The following is a 17,894-nucleotide window of genomic DNA, read 5'->3' as shown; positions in this document are numbered from 1 at the left end:
GATATTTTTTCTTCTTTCAATTAGTAGATGTTAGGCTTAAGCCCTGCCTTGAATCCTTGGATCTGTGAAATCCTTCCCCTATACTAGGTGCCAGTGAGACATCGGATTCTGAAACACAGATGCCACCCTCTTCAGTACATAGCATCAGATATAAAACCATGAACAATGTCAGAAGAAATACAGTTCACTCTTATAGTCACATCCGAACAGAACAATTTGATCGCTGTAAGCGGTTGATTACTAAACCCATTCACAAGGAGCATGCACTGTCACTGTATCACTTTAACTTTGAGGTACGACTGTTTGCAGTCAACTAATCACTGAATAAACAGGTCATTCTCAAAGATAAGGTTTTAGGGTGGTTTACCGTGCGCTGCGTGGCTCCTGTGCTTGGTGGCATGGTAGGCTGCCTTTAACAGATTCTTCAAGCCTGGACCACAGCAGTTATAAACAATGAAGCAGACGAGGATTCCTACGATGGTGGCCAGAGTCATCTGGAGGAAGAAAGACAGGTCAACCAAATGTAATACTTGACAACAGTGCAGAAAGAGTTATGTTATGTGTTTGCATCCCAAATTGCACCCTATTTAGTGCACTTTATAGGGAATAGGGACGCACACAGGGAACACACCAGCATGTAGAAAAGGCCTCTGCTGGGGTCCAATGGGAATCCATGCACGTGGAGTATAAACCGCAACGCATAGTCACAGTACGTACTCAAATCTATACCCCTAAAGAAGAACACAAGGCACTGTCCAGTTAATATGCAAGCAGACCTTTTGTGTGCACACAATGACAAAAATTACACCCTATACACAGATGTAATGCAGAAAATTTGAGCCGTACTTGTTTGAGACTTCGACGACAAAGTAATAGTCTGGTGCTTCCAGGCTCTGAGCCGCCATGTTGCCACAGGGAGATTTCCCCTGACACATCCACCTGCACATCAACAAGTAGCTTAGTATGTAGCCTGGTCCAGATCTGATGGTGCTGTATAGCCAACTCACATTTTACTGCACCTATCCAGTGTATGTGACTATATACAGTGCATTCGGAAAGTATTCAGACCCCTTGACTTTATCCACATTTTGTTAACGTTACTGCTGTGTTCTAAAATTGATTACATCCTTTCCCCCCTCAAATCTACACACAATACCCCATAATGACAAAGCAAACATTATTGCTAATTTATTAAAAATGAAATAAATACCCTATTTTAAGTATTCAGACACTTTGCTTTGAGCTCTGTCCAGTACATCCTTTTTCCATTGATCTTCCTTGAGATGTTTCTACAACTTGGGAGTCCACCTGTGGTAAATTCAATTGATTGGACATGATTTGAAAAGGCACACACGTCTATAAGGTCTCACAGTTGACAGTGCATGTCAGAGCAAAAACCAAGCCACGAGGTCGAAGGAATTGTCCGTAGAGCACTGAGATAGGATTGTGTCGAGGCACAGATCTGGGGAAGGGTACCAAAAATGTCTGCAGCATTAAAGGTCCCAAAGAACAGTGGCCTCCATCATTCTTAAATGGAAGACGTTTGGAACCAACAAGACTCCCCAGAGCTGGCCGGCAGGCCAAACGAAGCAGTCGTGGGAGAAGGTCCTTGGTCAGGGAGGAGACCAAGAACCCAATGGTCACTCTGACAGAGCTCTAGGGTTCCTCTGTGGAGATGGGAGAACCTTCCAGAAGGACAACCTACTCTGCAGCACTCCACCAATCAGGCCTTTATGGTGGAGTTGCCAGATAGATGCCACTCCTCAGTAAAAGGCACATGACAGTCTGCTTGGAGTTTGCCAAAAGGCAACTAAAGACTCAGACCATAAGAAACAAGATTATCTGGTCTGATGAAACCAAGATTGAAATCTTTGGCCTGAATGTCAAGCCTGGAGGAAACCTGGCACCATCCCTATGGTGATGCATGGCGATGGCAGCATCATGCTGTGGGGATGTTTTTCAGCGGCAAGGACTGTGAGACTAGTCAGGATCGAGGGTAAGATGAACGGAGGAAAGTAGAGCAAGATTCTTGATGAAAACCTGCTCCAGTGCATTCAGGACCTCAGACTGGGGTGAAGGTTCACCTTCCAACAGGACAACGACCCTAAGCACACAGCCAAGACAATGTAGGAGTGGCTTCGGGACAAGTCTCAATGTCCTTGAGTGCCCCAGCCAGAGCCCAGACTTGAACCTGATCGAGCATCTCTGGAGACCTGAAAATAGTTGTGCAGCAATGCTCCCCATCCAACCTGACAGAGCTTGAGAGGATCTGCAATGAACGGGAGAAACTCCCCAAAAAGAGATGTACCAAGCTTGTAGCGTCATACCCAAGAAGACTTGAGTCTGTAATCGCTGCCAAAGGTGCTTCAACAAAGTACCCAGCAAAGGGTCTGAATACTTATGTAAATGTGATTTATTTAAAAAAATGTTTTAATACATTTCTAAAAACCTGTTTTTGCTTTGTCACTATGGGGTATTGTGCATAGATTGTTTTTTTCTCTCAATTTAATCAATTTTAGAATAAGGCTGTAACGTAACAATGTGGAAAAAATCAAGGGGTCTGAATACTTTCCGAATGCACTGTGCGTATGTATGTATATGTGTGTGTTATATACACTGCTCAAAAAAATAAAGGGAACGCTTAAACAACACAATGTAACTCCAAGTCAATCACACTTCTGTGAAATCAAACTGTCCACTTAGGAAGCAACACTGATTGACTATAAATTTCACATGCTGTTGTGCAAATGGAATAGACAAAAGGTGGAAATTATAGGCAATTAGCAAGCCACCCCCAAAAAAGGAGTGATTCTCCAGGTGGTGACCACAGACCACTTCTCAGTTCCTATGCTTCCTGGCTGATGTTTTGGTCACTTTTGAATGCTGGCGGTGCTCTCACTCTAGTGGTAGCATGAGACGGAGTCTACAACCCACACAAGTGGCTCAGGTAGTGCAGCTCATCCAGGATGGCACATCAATGCGAGCTGTGGCAAAAAGGTTTGCTGTGTCTGTCAGCGTAGTGTCCAGAGCATGGAGGCGCTACCAGGAGACAGGCCAGTACATCAGGAGACGTGGAGGAGGCTGTAGGAGGGCAACAACCCAGCAGCAGGACCGCTACCTCCGCCTTTGTGCAAGGAGGTGCACTGCCAGCGCCCTGCAAAATGACCTCCAGCATGCCACAAATGTGCATGTGTCAGCATATGGTCTCACAAGGGGTCTGAGGATCTCATCTCGGTACCTAATGGCAGTAAGGCTACCTCTGGCGAGCACATGGAGGGCTGTGCGGCCCCACAAAGAAATTCCACCCCACACCATGACTGACCCATCGCCAAACCGGCCATGCTGGAGGATGTTGCAGGCAGCAGAACGTTCTCCACGGCGTCTCCAGACTCTGTCACGTCTGTCACATGTGCTCATGTGCTCAGTGTGAACCTGCTTTCATCTGTGAAGAGCACAGGGCGCCAGTGGCGAATTTGCCAATCTTGGTGTTCTCTGGCAAATGCCAAACGTCCTGCACGGTGTTGGGCTGTAAGCACAACCCCCACCTGTGGACGTCGGGCCCTCATACCACCCTCATGGAGTCTGTTTCTGACCGTTTGAGCAGACACATGCACATTTGTGGCCTGCTGGAGGTCATTTTGCAGGGCTCTGGCAGTGCTCCTGCTCCTCCTTGCACAAAGGCGGAAGTAGCGGTCCTGCTGCTGGGTTGTTGCCCTCCTACGGCCTCCTCCACGTCTCCTGATGTACTGGCCTGTCTCCTGGTAGCGCCTCCATGCTCTGGACACTACGCTGACAGACACAGCAAACCTTCTTGCCACAGCTCGCATTGATGTGCCATCCTGGATGAGCTGCACTACCTGAGCCACTTGTGTGGGTTGTAGACTCCGTCTCATGCCACCACTAGAGTGAAAGCACCGCCAGCATTCAAAAGTGACCAAAACATCAGCCAGGAAGCATAGGAACTGAGAAGTGGTCTGTGGTCACCACCTGCAGAACCACTCCTTTATTGGGGGTGTCTTGCTAATTGCCTATAATTTCCACCTTTTGTCTATTCCATTTGCACAACAGCATGTGAAATTTATTGTCAATCAGTGTTGCTTCCTAAGTGGACAGTTTGATTTCACAGAAGTGTGATTGACTTGGAGTTACATTGTGTTGTTTAAGTGTTCCCTTAATTTTTTTGAGCAGTGTATATATATGTGATGTGCATATATATATGTATATATACACACACACGTGTATATATACATATATATGTGTGTGTGTGTATATACATATATGTGTGTATACGTATGTGTGTATATATACAGTTGAAGTCAGAAGTTTACATACACTTAGGTTGGAGTCATTAAAACTCGTTTTCAACCACTCCACAAATTTCTTGTTAAAACAAACTATAGTTTTGGTAAGTCGGTTAGGACATCTACGTTGTGCATGACAAGTAATTTCTCCAACAACTGTTTACAGACAGATTATTTCACTTATAATTAATTCACTGTATCACAATTCCAGTGGGTCAGAAGTTTGCATACACTAAGTTGATTGTGCCTTTAAACAGCTTGGAAAATTCCAGAAAATGATGTCATGGCTTTAGAAGCTTCTGATAAACTAATTGACATCATTTGAGTCAATTGGAGGTGTGCCTGTGGATGTATTTCAAGGCCTACCTTCAAACTCAGTGCGTCTTTGCTTGACATCATGTGAAAATCAAAAGAAATCAGCCAAGACCTCAGAAAAATAATTGTAGACCTCCACAAGTCTGGTTCATCCTTGGGAGCAATTTCCAAACGCCTCAAGGTTCCACGCTCATCTGTACAAACAATAGTACGCAAGCATAAACACCATGGGACCACGCAGCCGTCATACCACTCAGGAAGGAGAAGCGTTCTGTCTCCTAGAGACTAACGTACTTTGGTGCAAAAAGTGCAAATCAAGCCTTGAACCACAGCAAAGGACCTTGTGAAGATGCTGGAGGAAATAGGTACAAAAGTATCTATATCCACAGTAAAACGAGTCCTATGTAGACATAACCTGAAAGGCTGCTCAGCAAGGAAGAAGCCATTGCTCTAAAACCGCCATAAAAAAGCCAGACTACGGTTTGCAACTGCACATGGAGACAAAGATCGTACTTTTTGGAGAAAGGTCCTCTGGTCTGATGAAACAAAAATAGAGCTGTTTGGCCATAATGACCATCGTTATGTTAGGAGGAAAAAGTGGGATGCTTGCAAGATGAAGAACACCATCCCAACCGTGAAGCACGGGGGTGGCAGCAACATGTTGTGGGGGTGCTTTGCTGCAGGAGGGACTAGTGCACTTCACAAAATAGATGGCTTCATGAGGAAGGACATTTATATGGATATATTGAAGCAACATCTCAAGACATCAGTCAGGAAGTTAAAGCTTGGTTGCAAATGGGTCTTCCAAATGGACAATGACCCCAAGCATACTTCCAGAATTGTGGAAAAATGGCTTAAGGACAACAAAGTCAAGGTATTGGAGTGGCCATCACAAAGCCCTGACCTCAATCCTATAGAACATTTGTGGGCAGAACTGAAAAAGCGTGTGCGAGCAAAAAGGCCTACAAACCTGACTCAGTTACACCAGCTCTGTCAGGAGGAATGGGCCAAAATTCACCCAACTTATTGTGGAAAGCTTGTGGAAGGCTACCTGAAACGATTGACCCAAATTAAACAATTTAAAGGCAATGCTACCAAATTCTTATTGAGTGTATGTAAACTTCTGACCCACTGGGAATGTGATGAAAGAAATAAAAGCTGAAATAATGTGTGTGTGTGTGTGTGTATATATATATATATATATATATATATATATATATATATATATATATATATATATATATATATATATGTGAGTGTTACCGAATCTTGTTTGTATTGCCATGCATGACCACGAATCCTTCCTTAGTGATATTAACACTGCTGTCCATGTCTTCAAACATCCAGACCAGTGTCCTCTGGGAGCTGTGGGACAGAGAGAAACCAGGGTGAATCACACAAATATGCATCTCTATTGGTACCGTATTTTAAACCAACCTGGTCCTAATATATTAAAACGATACATTTGGGTCCTTTGTGTTTTCCTGTGTAGCTCCAGTGCAACTCCATTACCTGTAGTTGAGGCTGTTATACATAAGCACCTCCTCTGGAGTGTAGAGGCGAAGGTGATCTTTCGAGTAAGCTCCTCCGCCAACCACCTTAAAGGTATAGCTGTAGTGTAACAATTAGAGACAGTATGATATCAAGCTATGGGCTTCAACAACAGCAATTAATGTATAGAAACCACAAAGATGTTTATTTTTTTGTCTTGAGTACAAAAAGGCAGCACAAGAGTGGATAAGATTGATATGAAGGGGGAGGGGGTTTACCTCCCGAGGAATCTCTCGGACTCTCCAGAGACCATGTCCTGGATCAAGAAGAAGGGATAGAACACTGCAGACAGAGACACAATGGAGGACATGTAAATGTGGTAGGTAGTTGACGGCAGGTAGCCTAGTAGTTAGAGCGTTGGGCCAGTAACCGAAAGGTTGCTGGATCGAATCCCTGAGCTGACAAGGTAAAAACCTGTCGTTCTGCCCAAGCAAGGTAGTTAACCCACTGTTCCCCGGGCGCTGTGGATGTCAATTATTGCAGCCCCCCGCACCTCTCTGATTCAGAGGGGTTGGGTTAAATGCAGAAGACACATTTCAGTTGACTGCATTCAGTTGTACAACTGACTAGGTATCCCCCTTACATTATACATTTTCACTGCCGTTCTCCCCGCCGCACTAATGTACAAGATGTATGTGTGCAATTTAGATTTAGGTTGAGGGTCAAAACTTATGTCTTCGCAAACATTGACTATTTCAAATCAGGTTTAGTTCAGGGTCATAGTCTCACGGTCTTCATAGTAAAAGCAAGGCATGATGGGGTCGGGTTTGGGGCAGTTGAAGTAGCGCTTGTTGTTGTTGGCACACTGCTCCAGGGTGGTTGTGATGTCAAATGCCAGGCGGTTCCCGGGAGGGCAGCCAATGTAGATGGGCACCCTGTGCAGCCCCTAAGTGGTGGTGCAAAACAAAACAGAATATCAGTTACAGGTGGCAGAGACATGTATGCCTGGTCACACTATAGGGCTGAGCTGAGCTGTATTGGGCTAGCCTGGTAACACATCCACCATAGTTGCTGGAACTGATGGAAAGGATGACATGAAAGGAAAATATTCGAGCCATGTGAATTAGGCATTAGATGGCATTGAATGGTCTATAGCACCAGTGTTTTCAATGCATTGGGTTGTCTTGAAGTTGACCCTACTAAATGAGTCGAACAAAATAGGACAGCATAGATGGAGTACAGACAACATGATACTGACTCTAAGGGCTATCCCCTGGTCTTTCTGCTGGTAGCACTTCATCTCCGAGCTGCTCACCTGCATTCACACATCAGTTCGAGAGAGAGAGAGAGAGACCTGGTGGATAGAAGACTCAACAACACTACTCATAAAACATATCCAAACATTCAGAGTTGTAGCATTCCCTGTCAAATATATGAGCCATATTGTTCCAGGCCCTCGCGGTTCACGTCTCACCCTTAGCAGGAGGTTGAAAGCCAGGAGCCCCGCACCCGCCAGCACTTGACCGGGAAACAGCCCCCTGTCTTTCACAGTTACCTGGGAATGCGGAAGAACGTAATTTTGTTCCGTAATGGTAACACTATACACAGTTTGACCTGTTTGCTCAGTTGGTAGAGGATGGCACTTGCAATGCTAGGGTCGTGGGCCATGGGTTCGATTGCCACTGGGGCCACCGATATGAAAATGTATGCATGCTCTGGATAAAAGTGTCTGCTAAATGGCAAATATTATATTACACTGAGCTGTGAGCACACTGCCACTGTGATCAACTGAAAATATGTGAAAATTAAGCTGTGTGAAAAGTATGTTGTAGGTTGTAAAAGTCAAGTGGTGGTGATACAGTGAAGGACATACTGAGGTATCTCAGGCTTGGTTTCTGTATGTGTTACCTTATATAACACGGCCCCTCTGTTGAAGAGCTCGTTCCTGGTCACAGACACATGGATGTAGCGGTTGTTGGATACCTCAGCTGAGAGCCAGATGTAGTTGATGTCACTGAGCTCTTTAAGGTACGACAATCATTAGACACACAACAAATGACGTAAAACAACATCACAGGAACGCCAACAGAATGCTCTTAAACAGTTCATTAGTATGTTGAAATGATTTTCACTGGTGTATGACTTGAGTACAAACAGCATTCACTTTCTTTTAAATATAGCCTAATGAACATGAGCCCATTCTCTGCTCCCACCTCTGGGTTTCTCCTCCACAGAGAGGTGTTTGGCTGAGCTGCAGGCGATGTAGATGGAGAAGGAGAAGGAGGAAACCCGGTCCAGGTACACCATGTCTGGGAAGGTGATCTCCGAACTCATGTAGGCCCGGGAGTAGCCCCCAATCTCCACGTTGAAACCTGTGGACGACACGCCGTTGCCAGCCATGTAGAAGTAGTAGTCCTGGGGAGCCAAGAGGACACGATTGGTATTAAGGGGTAAAGGGAAACTTTCATGTGGAGTGACAGACGGTGTATATATTTGTGTGTGTATCCATCTGTGCGTGTGTGTTTTCTGTGCAGGGTCAAACTCTTAGAAGAATCTGACCGCATATATAACTTTGTCCTTCCACAAGCGCCAGGTTGGGTTATGGACGGGGTCGCCAATGTCCTGGAAAGAAGTAAAGTCAATCAAGTCAGTATCGTTAAATCCTTCACAAAAGCAATGCCTCCTCTGGCAATCACAACAGCACTGAGGTGAGTGATTTCACCAGCCTGATGGGAGGCGGTAACTTTACACTGGAGCTAGAGGAAGGAGAATGAAGGAGTAGGACACAATCCCAAATCGCCCCCTCGATTCTACGCTCTATGCACTTGTGGAGATCTGAGGTAGATAATGGTCAAATGTTTTTTAACCCTTATTTTACCAGGTAAGTTGACCGAGATGACATTCTCATTTGTAGGACCTGGGGAAATCCTCTCATCTCCACAAGTGAATAGGGGTCGACTTGGGATTGGGCGTGGTATGGAGCAGACAGACGGCTGATGTAGGCCTACCATGATGTAGTCTGAGTGCAGTTGGAGCAGGTGGTGCAGCAGGCCCTGGTAGGTGGCCAGGGAGGCAGTGGTCTGGAGGCCCAAGTAGGTGGGCACCAGGGGGGGCCGGGTCAGGTATTGCTGGATACGGTTGTAGGGCTCTGGGTGGGGCAGGTCTGCCATGTGCTCCCAGAAGAAGGGGCAGGTGAGGGGAAAAGAGAAGGCACTGAACGACCTGGGGGGAGAGGGGAAAGGGCAGGAGAAAGGAAAACGGTAATATGTATTCGGCTAAAGATGTACATTGAAGTAGTCAGTATAAAACCCAGATATAGGCACAGTACTCCAAGTGGTGGACTTTGCGGGGGGTGGTCAAGAAGTGGCTATAGGAAAGTATCTCTGGCACAGGCAGCTCCCTCTTCACCACAGAACCCTTTCCCTTAGAGTCCACTGTGTAAACCACCTAACGAGAGGAAAGAGAGACGAGAGAGAGGGTTTACCGTCAACCTCCCACAGGTGGAAAGAAATAAAATTATACAACATCTACACTGAGAATACAAAACTTAGGAACACCTGCTCCATTGCAAAGACTGACCAGGTGAAAGCTATGATCCCTTATTGATGTCACCTGTTAAATCGGTGTAGATGAAGGGGAGAAGACAGATTAAAAGAAGGAGTTTTCAGCCTCCAGACAAATGAGACGTGTCCCATTCAGAGGGTGATTGACAAGACAAAATATTTAAGTGCCTTTGAAAAGGGTATGGTAGTAGGTGCCAGGCGCACCGGTATGAGTGTCAAAAACTGCAACGCTCTCAGGTTTTTCACACTCAGCAGTTTCCTGTGTGTTTCAAGAATGGTCCACCACCAAAAGGACATCCAGCAAACTTGACACAACTGTCACCTTGTAGAGTCCATTCCAGACAAATTGAGGCTGTTCTGACGGCAAAAGGGGATGCAACTCAATATTAGGAAGGTGTTCCTAATGTTCTGTACACGCAGTGTATATTCTCATGAAAACAAATAGGCCTAGTGCACACTCAGGTTGTACAAGTGATGTACAACCTATTTTATATAACAACTGTGATCAAATCTTAAGACTGCCACAACTGTCTTTCTGATTCTGCCAAAAATACACTTGTCAATCTGGTTAATCATACACATCCCTATGAGACTGATACACAATCCACGTTTATAAATTGATAATAGTTATAGGGTTACCTCCTGCAACTGTTTGTCCCAGTCGTAGAAGACAGTGAGCAGGCTGTGGGTCATGGAGTAGGAGCTGTCGCCCTTCAGAGCCTGCAGGCTAGAGAAGGCCTGCCAGCCCAGGGAGGGGCGCACTCGCATTACCTGGTCCACGCCCTCCTGCCCCCACCACAGCTGAAACACACACGTGCACACAAACAAACATGCTCACACACACTCATTTTATATTGTCACAAATGAGTGTTTCATATCACACACGTTTGTAACACAAATACACGTAATTTCACAATGAATGAGCAAAAAAGTACTTCACACGGATATACCTCTTCGGTCTCTGTGACGAAGGCGAACTCTCCGTGGTAGGACAGAGTGAAGTACTTGATCATCTGATCCAGAGGGAAGCCATTAAAGAACAGGTAGCTCATCCCCTGGTCTTGACTGTTGGGAACCACAGACAAAAGATAGACAATGACTTTCTGTAAATATGACCTACCTTCATGCAAGCATCATGCATGTACAGTTGAAGTCGGAAGTTTACATACACCTTAGCCAAATACATTTCAACTCAGTTTTTCACAATTCCTGACATTTAATCCTAGTAAAAATTCCCTGTCTTAGGTCAGTTAGGATCACCACTTTATTTTAAGAATGTGAAATGTCAGAATAACAGTAGAGAAAATTTTATTTCAGCTTTTATTTCTTTCATCACATTTCCAGTGGGTCAGAAGTTTACATACACTCAATTAGTATTTGGTAGCATTGCCTTTAAATTGTTTAACTTGGGTCAAACATTTCAGGTAGCCTTCCACAAGCTTCCCACAATAAGTTGGGTGAATTTTGGCCTATTCATCATTTTCCATCCTCATGAAGCCATCTATTTTGTGAAGTGCACCAGTCCCTCCTGCAGCAAAGCACCACCACAACATGATGCTTCCACCCCCGTGCTTCACGGTTGGGATGGTGTTCTTCAGCTTGCAAGCTTTCTCCAAAAAGTACAATCTTTTCTCCCATGTGCAGTTGCAAACCGTAGTCTGTCTGTTGTTCTGAGATTGATTTGCACTTTCTGCACCAAAGTACGTTCATCTCTAGGAGACAAAACGCGTCTCCTTCCTGAGCGGTATAACGGCTGCGTGGTCCCATGGTGTTTATACTTGCGTACTATTGTTTGTACAGATGCACGTGGTACCTTCAGACGTTTTTATTTATTTATTTAACCTTTATTTAACCAGGTAGGCAAATTGAGAACACGTTCTCATTTACAATTGCGACCTGGCCAAGATAAAGCAAAGCAGTTCGACACATACAACACATAGTTACACATGGAGTAAAACAAACATACAGTCAATAATACAGTGAAAAATAAGTCTATATACAATGTGAGGTGAGATAAGGGAGGTGAAGGCAAATAAAATATATATATAAATAAAAATATAAAAAACGGCCATGGTGGCGAAGTAAATACAATATAGCAAGTAAAAAAAACACTGGAATGGTTGGTTTGCAGTGGAAGAAGGTGCAAAGTAGAGATAGAAATAATGGGGTGCAAAGGAGCAAAATAAATAAATACAGTAGGTAAAGAGGTAGTTGTTTGGGCTAAATTATAGATGGGCTATGTACAGGTGCAGTAATCTATGAGCTGCTCTGACAGCTGGTGCTTAAAGCTAGTGAGGGAGATAGGTGTTTCCAGTTTCAGAGATTTTTGTAGTTCGTTCCAGTCATTGGCAGCAGAGACCTGGAAGGAGAGGCGGCCAAAGGAAGAATTGGTTTTGGGGGTGACCAGAGAGATATACCTGCTGGAGCGCGTGCTACAGGTAGGTGCTGCTATGGTGACCAGCGAGCTGAGATAAGGGGGGACTTTACCTAGCAGGGTTTTGTAGATGACCTGGAGCCAGTGGGTTTGGCGACGAGTATGAAGCGAGGGCCAGCCAACGAGAGTGTACAGGTCGCAGTGGTGGGTAGTATATGGGGCTTTGGTGACAAAACGGATGGCACTGTGATAAGACTGCATCCAATTTATTGAGTAGGGTTTTGGAGGCTATTTTGTAAATGACATCACCGAAGTCGAGGATTGGTAGGATGGTCAGTTTTACAAGGGTATGTTTGGCAGCATGAGTGAAGGATGCTTTGTTGCGGAATAGGAAGCCAATTCTAGATTTAACTTTGGATTGGAGATGTTTGATGTGAGTCTGGAAGGAGAGTTTACAGTCTAACCAGACACCTAGGTATTTGTAGTTGTCCACATATTCTAAGTCAGAGCCGTCCAGAGTAGTGATGTTGGACAGGCGGGCAGGTGCAGGCAGCGATCGGTTGAAGAGCATGCATTTAGTTTTACTTGTATTTAAGAGCAATTGGAGGCCACGGAAGGAGAGTTGTATGGCATTGAAGCTCGCCTGGAGGGTTGTTAACACAGTGTCAAAAGAAGGGCCAGAAGTATACAGAATAGTGTCGTCTGCGTAGAGGTGGATCAGAGACTCACCAGCAGCAAGAGCGACATCATTGATGTATACAGAGAAGAGAGTCGGTCCAAGAATTGAACCCTGTGGCACCCCCATAGAGACTGCCAGAGGTCCGGACAACAGACCCTCCGATTTGACACACTGAACTCGATCAGAGAAGTAGTTGGTGAACCAGGCGAGGCAATCATTAGAGAAACCAAAGCTGTCGAGTCTGCCGATGAGGATGTGGTGATTGACAGAGTCAAAAGCCTTGGCCAGGTCAATGAATATGGCTGCACAGTACTGTTTCCTATCGATGGCGGTTAAGATATCGTTTATGACCTTGAGCGTGGCTGAGGTGCACCCATGACCAGCTCTGAAACCAGATTGCATAGCGGAGAAGGTATGGTGGGATTCGAAATGGTCGGTAATCTGTTTGTTGACTTGGCTTTCGAAGACCTTAGAAAGGCAGGGTAGGATAGATATAGGTCTGTAGCTGTTTGGGTCAAGAGTTTGGAAATTGCTCCCAAGGATGAACCAGACTTGTGGAGGTCTAAAAAAAAAACCTTCTGAGGTCTTGGCTGATTTCTTTAGATTTCCCCATGATGTCAAGAAAATACGCACTGAGTTGAAAGGTAGGCCTTGAAATACATCCATAGGCACACTTCCAATTGACTCAAATTATGTCAATTAGCTTATCAGAAGCTTCTAAAGCCATGACATAATTTTCTGGAATATTCCAAGCTGTTTAAAGGCACAGTCAACTTAGTGTATGTAAACTTCTGACCCACTGGAATTGTGATAGAGTGAATTATAAGTTAAATAATCTGTCTGTAAACAATTGTTGGGGAAATTACTTGTGTCATGCACAAAGTAGATGTCCTAACTGACTTGCCAAAACTATAGTTTGTTAACAAGAAATTTGTGGAGTGGTTGAAAAACCGAGTTTTAATGACTCCAACCTAAGTGTATGTAAACTTCCGACTTCAACTGTACCTGCGTTTACACACACATGCACCATGGTTTCCGTTAGCCGATAGTAGCTGGCTTTTGGCAGATGTAAAAAAATTATAAACCGATAAATAAACTTGGCATCAGCTAATTGTCTGGGAGAAGAAAAAAATTCCCATTGCAAAATAATGTTTTTTAGCCTATTCATTTATGAAAAAAACAGTTGATGCAAATACATTTGACCGCTCATACTTATCGGTCTATGGGTTAGTTTGCATAATTTTGTGGAATTAAATGGCCAGATGTATTTTCATTAGTCGTTATGATTATTATTTATCACACGTGCACAGCATACAGATAAGAGAGCCTAGTTTAAGCTGAAAATCTGTTACAGTTTATTTTGCAGCTGGAGTGAAACGTGATTTTTTTTTAAGCCCAATCATTGCGCAAACAATTCTAAATGAAATCGCATGTTAAAAACAGTTTTGATAGCCACGGCGCTACTATTTTTTATTTCTCAACTGTAACTGAAGCACACTTCCCATTTGCCATTCTAGTGCATATAACGGTAGGCAGGCTTCAGCGCGTCACACACCACTTTGCAATGAGCTGGAGCCAGTACGCATTTTGAAAACATAATGATTTAATGAACTTAATGATTTGAAACCTGATCGTTTTACGACATATTATGAGGCATGATCACCTTGCTTCAAAGCAGCCTAGCCAAAACACAACCAAACATGGGAGGTAATTATTTCATAAAGAGTTCTATATGCCATTGAAACAAGTAGCCCATTTCTCTCATGTTCTATTGGTTTTCAAATCAACTTTCTTTCATTGTTCAGTAGCCAAAGGCACAATCCTGTGCATTGCTCTGCTTATAATGTGAAGAAATAATTGTTTATCAACATTTTAAGTGAAACATTCTGATCTGTTGCATCAGCCTCATGGCTTATTTTGATTTTCTTTGCCTAGGCCTACTGGTTATATGAATGTGGGATCTATCATCCCAGAGTCTGTTTGGAATAGGCTATTTCTTTCTCGTACAGAATGACAAGCTGACCAATAGAATAGGTCAACTTTTCTACTATGGGGGATAATAGATTGACATAGACTAGTGATTTTGCTGTTCATTAGGCCTAACGTTACTCGTCATTTTATTCTAAAATCGGAATTGTTAAGTACGCAGCAGTTGCATCATCGAGCTGCATATTCTGTTAAGATTAATTAAGTTTACATTTTAGTCATTTAGCAGATGCTCTTATCTAGTTAGTGCATTCATCTAAAGACAGCTAGGTGGGACAAACACATCACAGGCATAGACAGTAAATTCTTCCTCAAAGTAGAGTCAGAGCTAGAAGGGGGGGGCGCTCAAGGTGAGGAGGAGGATTATTTAAGATACTGCTTGAAGAGGTAGGGTTTCAGGGGTGTTCGGAAGATGGTAAGGGACTCTGCTGTCTTAGCATCAGGGGGAAGCTGGTTCCACCATTGGGTGCCAGGACAGAGAAGAGCTTGGACTGGGCAGAGCGGGAGCTGCCCTCCCCTAGGGGTGGGAGGGCCAAGAGACCTGAGGTGGCAGAACAGAGTGCTTGGGTTGGGGTGTTGGGTTTGAGCATAGCCTGAAGGTCGGGATGGGCAGTTCCTCTTGCTGTTCCATAGGTAAGCACCATGGTCTTGTAGGGGATGCGAGCTTCGACTGGAAGCCAGTGGAGTGTGTGGAGGAGCGGGGTGACATGAGAGAACTTGGAAAGGTTGAAAACCAGGTGGGCTGCAGTGTTCTGGATAAGTTGCAGGAGGTTGATGGCACAAGTGGGGAGCCCAACCAACAGCGAGTTGCAGTAGTGCAGACGGGAGAGGACAGGTGTCTGGATTAGGACTTTTGCCGCTTCCTGTGTGAGGTAGGGTCGTACTCTACGGATGTTGTAGAGCATGAACCTGCAGAACCGAGTTACTGCTTTGATGTTTGCAGAAAATGACAGTGCGTTGTCCAGGGTCACACCAAGGTTCTTTGCACTCTGGGAGGGCGACACTGTGGAGTTGTCAACCGTGATGGAGAGGTGATTTCTGTCATTCTGAGAACCGTAGGTGTCCGGGAAATTAAAATAATGCCAGCCAAATGTTCGGCGCCACATTTTCCTAATGGAAACCCTTACACAAACGTTATGCACACACTTATGCTACTTTCTAGCCTTTATTTCAGAGGCTGTTTCAGTTGTGTGTGCTCACAGTCCTGTCGCTCAAATCTATAGCTATATAAACCCTAAATGTAAGCTTGCTTGCCTCTCTCTCTCTCACACACACACACACACACACACACACACACACACACACACACACACACACACACACACACACACACACACACACACACACACACACACACACACACACACAGCTGAATACCCACGAGCAGAGCAGAGCGTTGCCCCAGATGTAGAGGATGGCACTGATGGGGTTGAACACCATGCCCCTCAAGTGCAGAGTCACTGTGACATTCTCCTGAGTCTTGGTCACCACCGTGAACGAGTCTCCACTGCCTGCACAAACACACACCGTTACTCACCCTAATGCAAAACAAGTCAATATTTCACATAATATAATACATAATATTAATGTGGTTACGCTGTCGCTCAATAGTTTAGCTTCCTCGCTCAAGAGTTCACACTGGTACTCAATCTTGCATCCTCGGTCTTGCAAACACACGTGACCGTCCTCTGGAAACACCTTAGCCAGCTGCACCACTGAAAAGCTAACGGGTGGGGGTATTTCAACCTGAGGAGTGAGTTTAAACCAACTCAACTCAGTTACAAAATGCAAAACATATATAAGAGGGGCAGAAAATACCTTTTGGTATATACTTGGGCAAGGTGTCGCCAAGGTGGAAATTATTGTCTGCAAAGACCAGAAACAGTCTTATTATTACATGTCCTACTTCTCACACCACTCTGTTACATTGGAATTATAGTGTGCAGACTTTCGGGCTTCAAAGTTTCTGTAAATCATCTGAAATAACATGTTACTACTGTACCTAATATGAGGAGGTGGTAGGAGTGGGCCTGTTTATTGTCCAGTAGCAGTTCGAGGAGAATCAAGTCAATCAGGTGGTTGTGAGAAGAATCCTGGGCTGCCCATTTGACCTGGCAGGCTTTACCTGAGGATAGTATACACATGAGGCGTGAATCTAAAAAGTTCAGACTTGGGTTCAAATACTACTTGAATTCATTCAAATACTTTCAGCGTTTGCTTAAGCACCAAATTGGCAGGGTTAGCACCTTTGTAACTATTATATTAGTTAATTAAGCCAGGCAAGTTCAATCAAGCACAGATAAAGTATTTCAAATAATTTAAAATACAATTTTACCCGGGTCTGCAGACAGTGAAAAATAATATTTCATAACACAACCATCAGTTAGCCTACATTAGACAGTTGTGTATTGTACTACAAAAAACCTTAATATAAAACATTCATGGTAATTCATGGAAAATATGGTGGCTGGTGAACTCACTGTTCATAAACTCGCAAGCAGTTCTGCCCTTGGAGTCTAGCAACTGAGTAAACGTCACATCCCCATCTGCTGGGGAAATTGAACCGTGGAAAATAATAAGAGAAGTAAAGACTAAGAGAATTGTGTGATAAGAAAAAAACAGAGAAGGAAATCCCAAATAAGAGACAGTCATCATATCTGACAGCAGATGAAAGCCAGAGGTTTAGGACTGACTGGCTGACTGATTCATTGTTTGACTAATTGACTGGCTGCCTGTCTGCTTGAATAACTAACTAACTGACTGACTGACCGTAGACCTGGGCCCTGTAGAGGGTGCCCTTCTGCCAGCCTCCTCCCAGGATGTAGAAGTACTCGGTGTCGTGGTACGGGATGAACACAGGCACCATGCGGGACACACACACTGTGCGCAGCACCTGCTGCCACACCTCTGACACAGGGTAGAGAGAGGGGGATACGGAGAGTTTTAATGGAGCTATGTATGGTTTTGTTAGTGGACCTGAATGCTATGGCCACAAAGAGACTTTGTGCCCGAAATTTTGCCACTGGTTTTTTTCAATGTGAGTCATCTGTTGACAGTCTTTTTACGTATGCAGCTTATCCAACAATAGTTGAGTTGTTTAACTTGGACAGAAACATAATATTCATGAATGAATACGTAATTTCATCTGTGTTCATGCGTCTCTAGGTGCCGTAGTCTCAGTTTGA

General features: G+C 44.3%; 1 protein-coding gene across 2 annotated transcripts in view; it reads right to left on the bottom strand.

Moving 5' to 3' along the window:
* Positions 1-16: 16 nt before the first annotated feature.
* LOC129868070 (cation channel sperm-associated auxiliary subunit gamma-like) overlaps positions 17-17,894 on the bottom strand; it is a 28,267-nt gene continuing 10,389 nt past the window's right edge. For both annotated transcript variants that reach the window (XM_055941663.1, XM_055941664.1), the window contains 22 exons: positions 17,479-17,616; positions 17,190-17,255; positions 16,712-16,834; positions 16,528-16,575; positions 16,091-16,220; positions 10,621-10,735; positions 10,310-10,471; positions 9,436-9,554; positions 9,116-9,329; positions 8,667-8,729; positions 8,321-8,522; positions 8,016-8,128; positions 7,582-7,662; positions 7,366-7,422; positions 6,897-7,053; positions 6,386-6,449; positions 6,129-6,227; positions 5,880-5,981; positions 847-939; positions 632-731; positions 368-494; positions 17-108 (listed from right to left, as the gene is read on the bottom strand). In XM_055941663.1, coding sequence (XP_055797638.1) covers positions 17-108; positions 368-494; positions 632-731; positions 847-939; positions 5,880-5,981; positions 6,129-6,227; positions 6,386-6,449; positions 6,897-7,053; positions 7,366-7,422; positions 7,582-7,662; positions 8,016-8,128; positions 8,321-8,522; positions 8,667-8,729; positions 9,116-9,329; positions 9,436-9,554; positions 10,310-10,471; positions 10,621-10,735; positions 16,091-16,220; positions 16,528-16,575; positions 16,712-16,834; positions 17,190-17,255; positions 17,479-17,616 — 2,465 coding nt within the window. The remainder of the gene's footprint in view (positions 109-367; positions 495-631; positions 732-846; positions 940-5,879; positions 5,982-6,128; positions 6,228-6,385; positions 6,450-6,896; positions 7,054-7,365; positions 7,423-7,581; positions 7,663-8,015; positions 8,129-8,320; positions 8,523-8,666; positions 8,730-9,115; positions 9,330-9,435; positions 9,555-10,309; positions 10,472-10,620; positions 10,736-16,090; positions 16,221-16,527; positions 16,576-16,711; positions 16,835-17,189; positions 17,256-17,478; positions 17,617-17,894) is intronic.

The sequence above is a fragment of the Salvelinus fontinalis genome, chromosome 13 (genome assembly GCF_029448725.1).
Source record: "Salvelinus fontinalis isolate EN_2023a chromosome 13, ASM2944872v1, whole genome shotgun sequence".
Taxonomy (NCBI): Eukaryota; Metazoa; Chordata; class Actinopteri; order Salmoniformes; family Salmonidae; genus Salvelinus; species Salvelinus fontinalis.
This window is presented reverse-complemented; position numbering and strand designations above follow the sequence as displayed.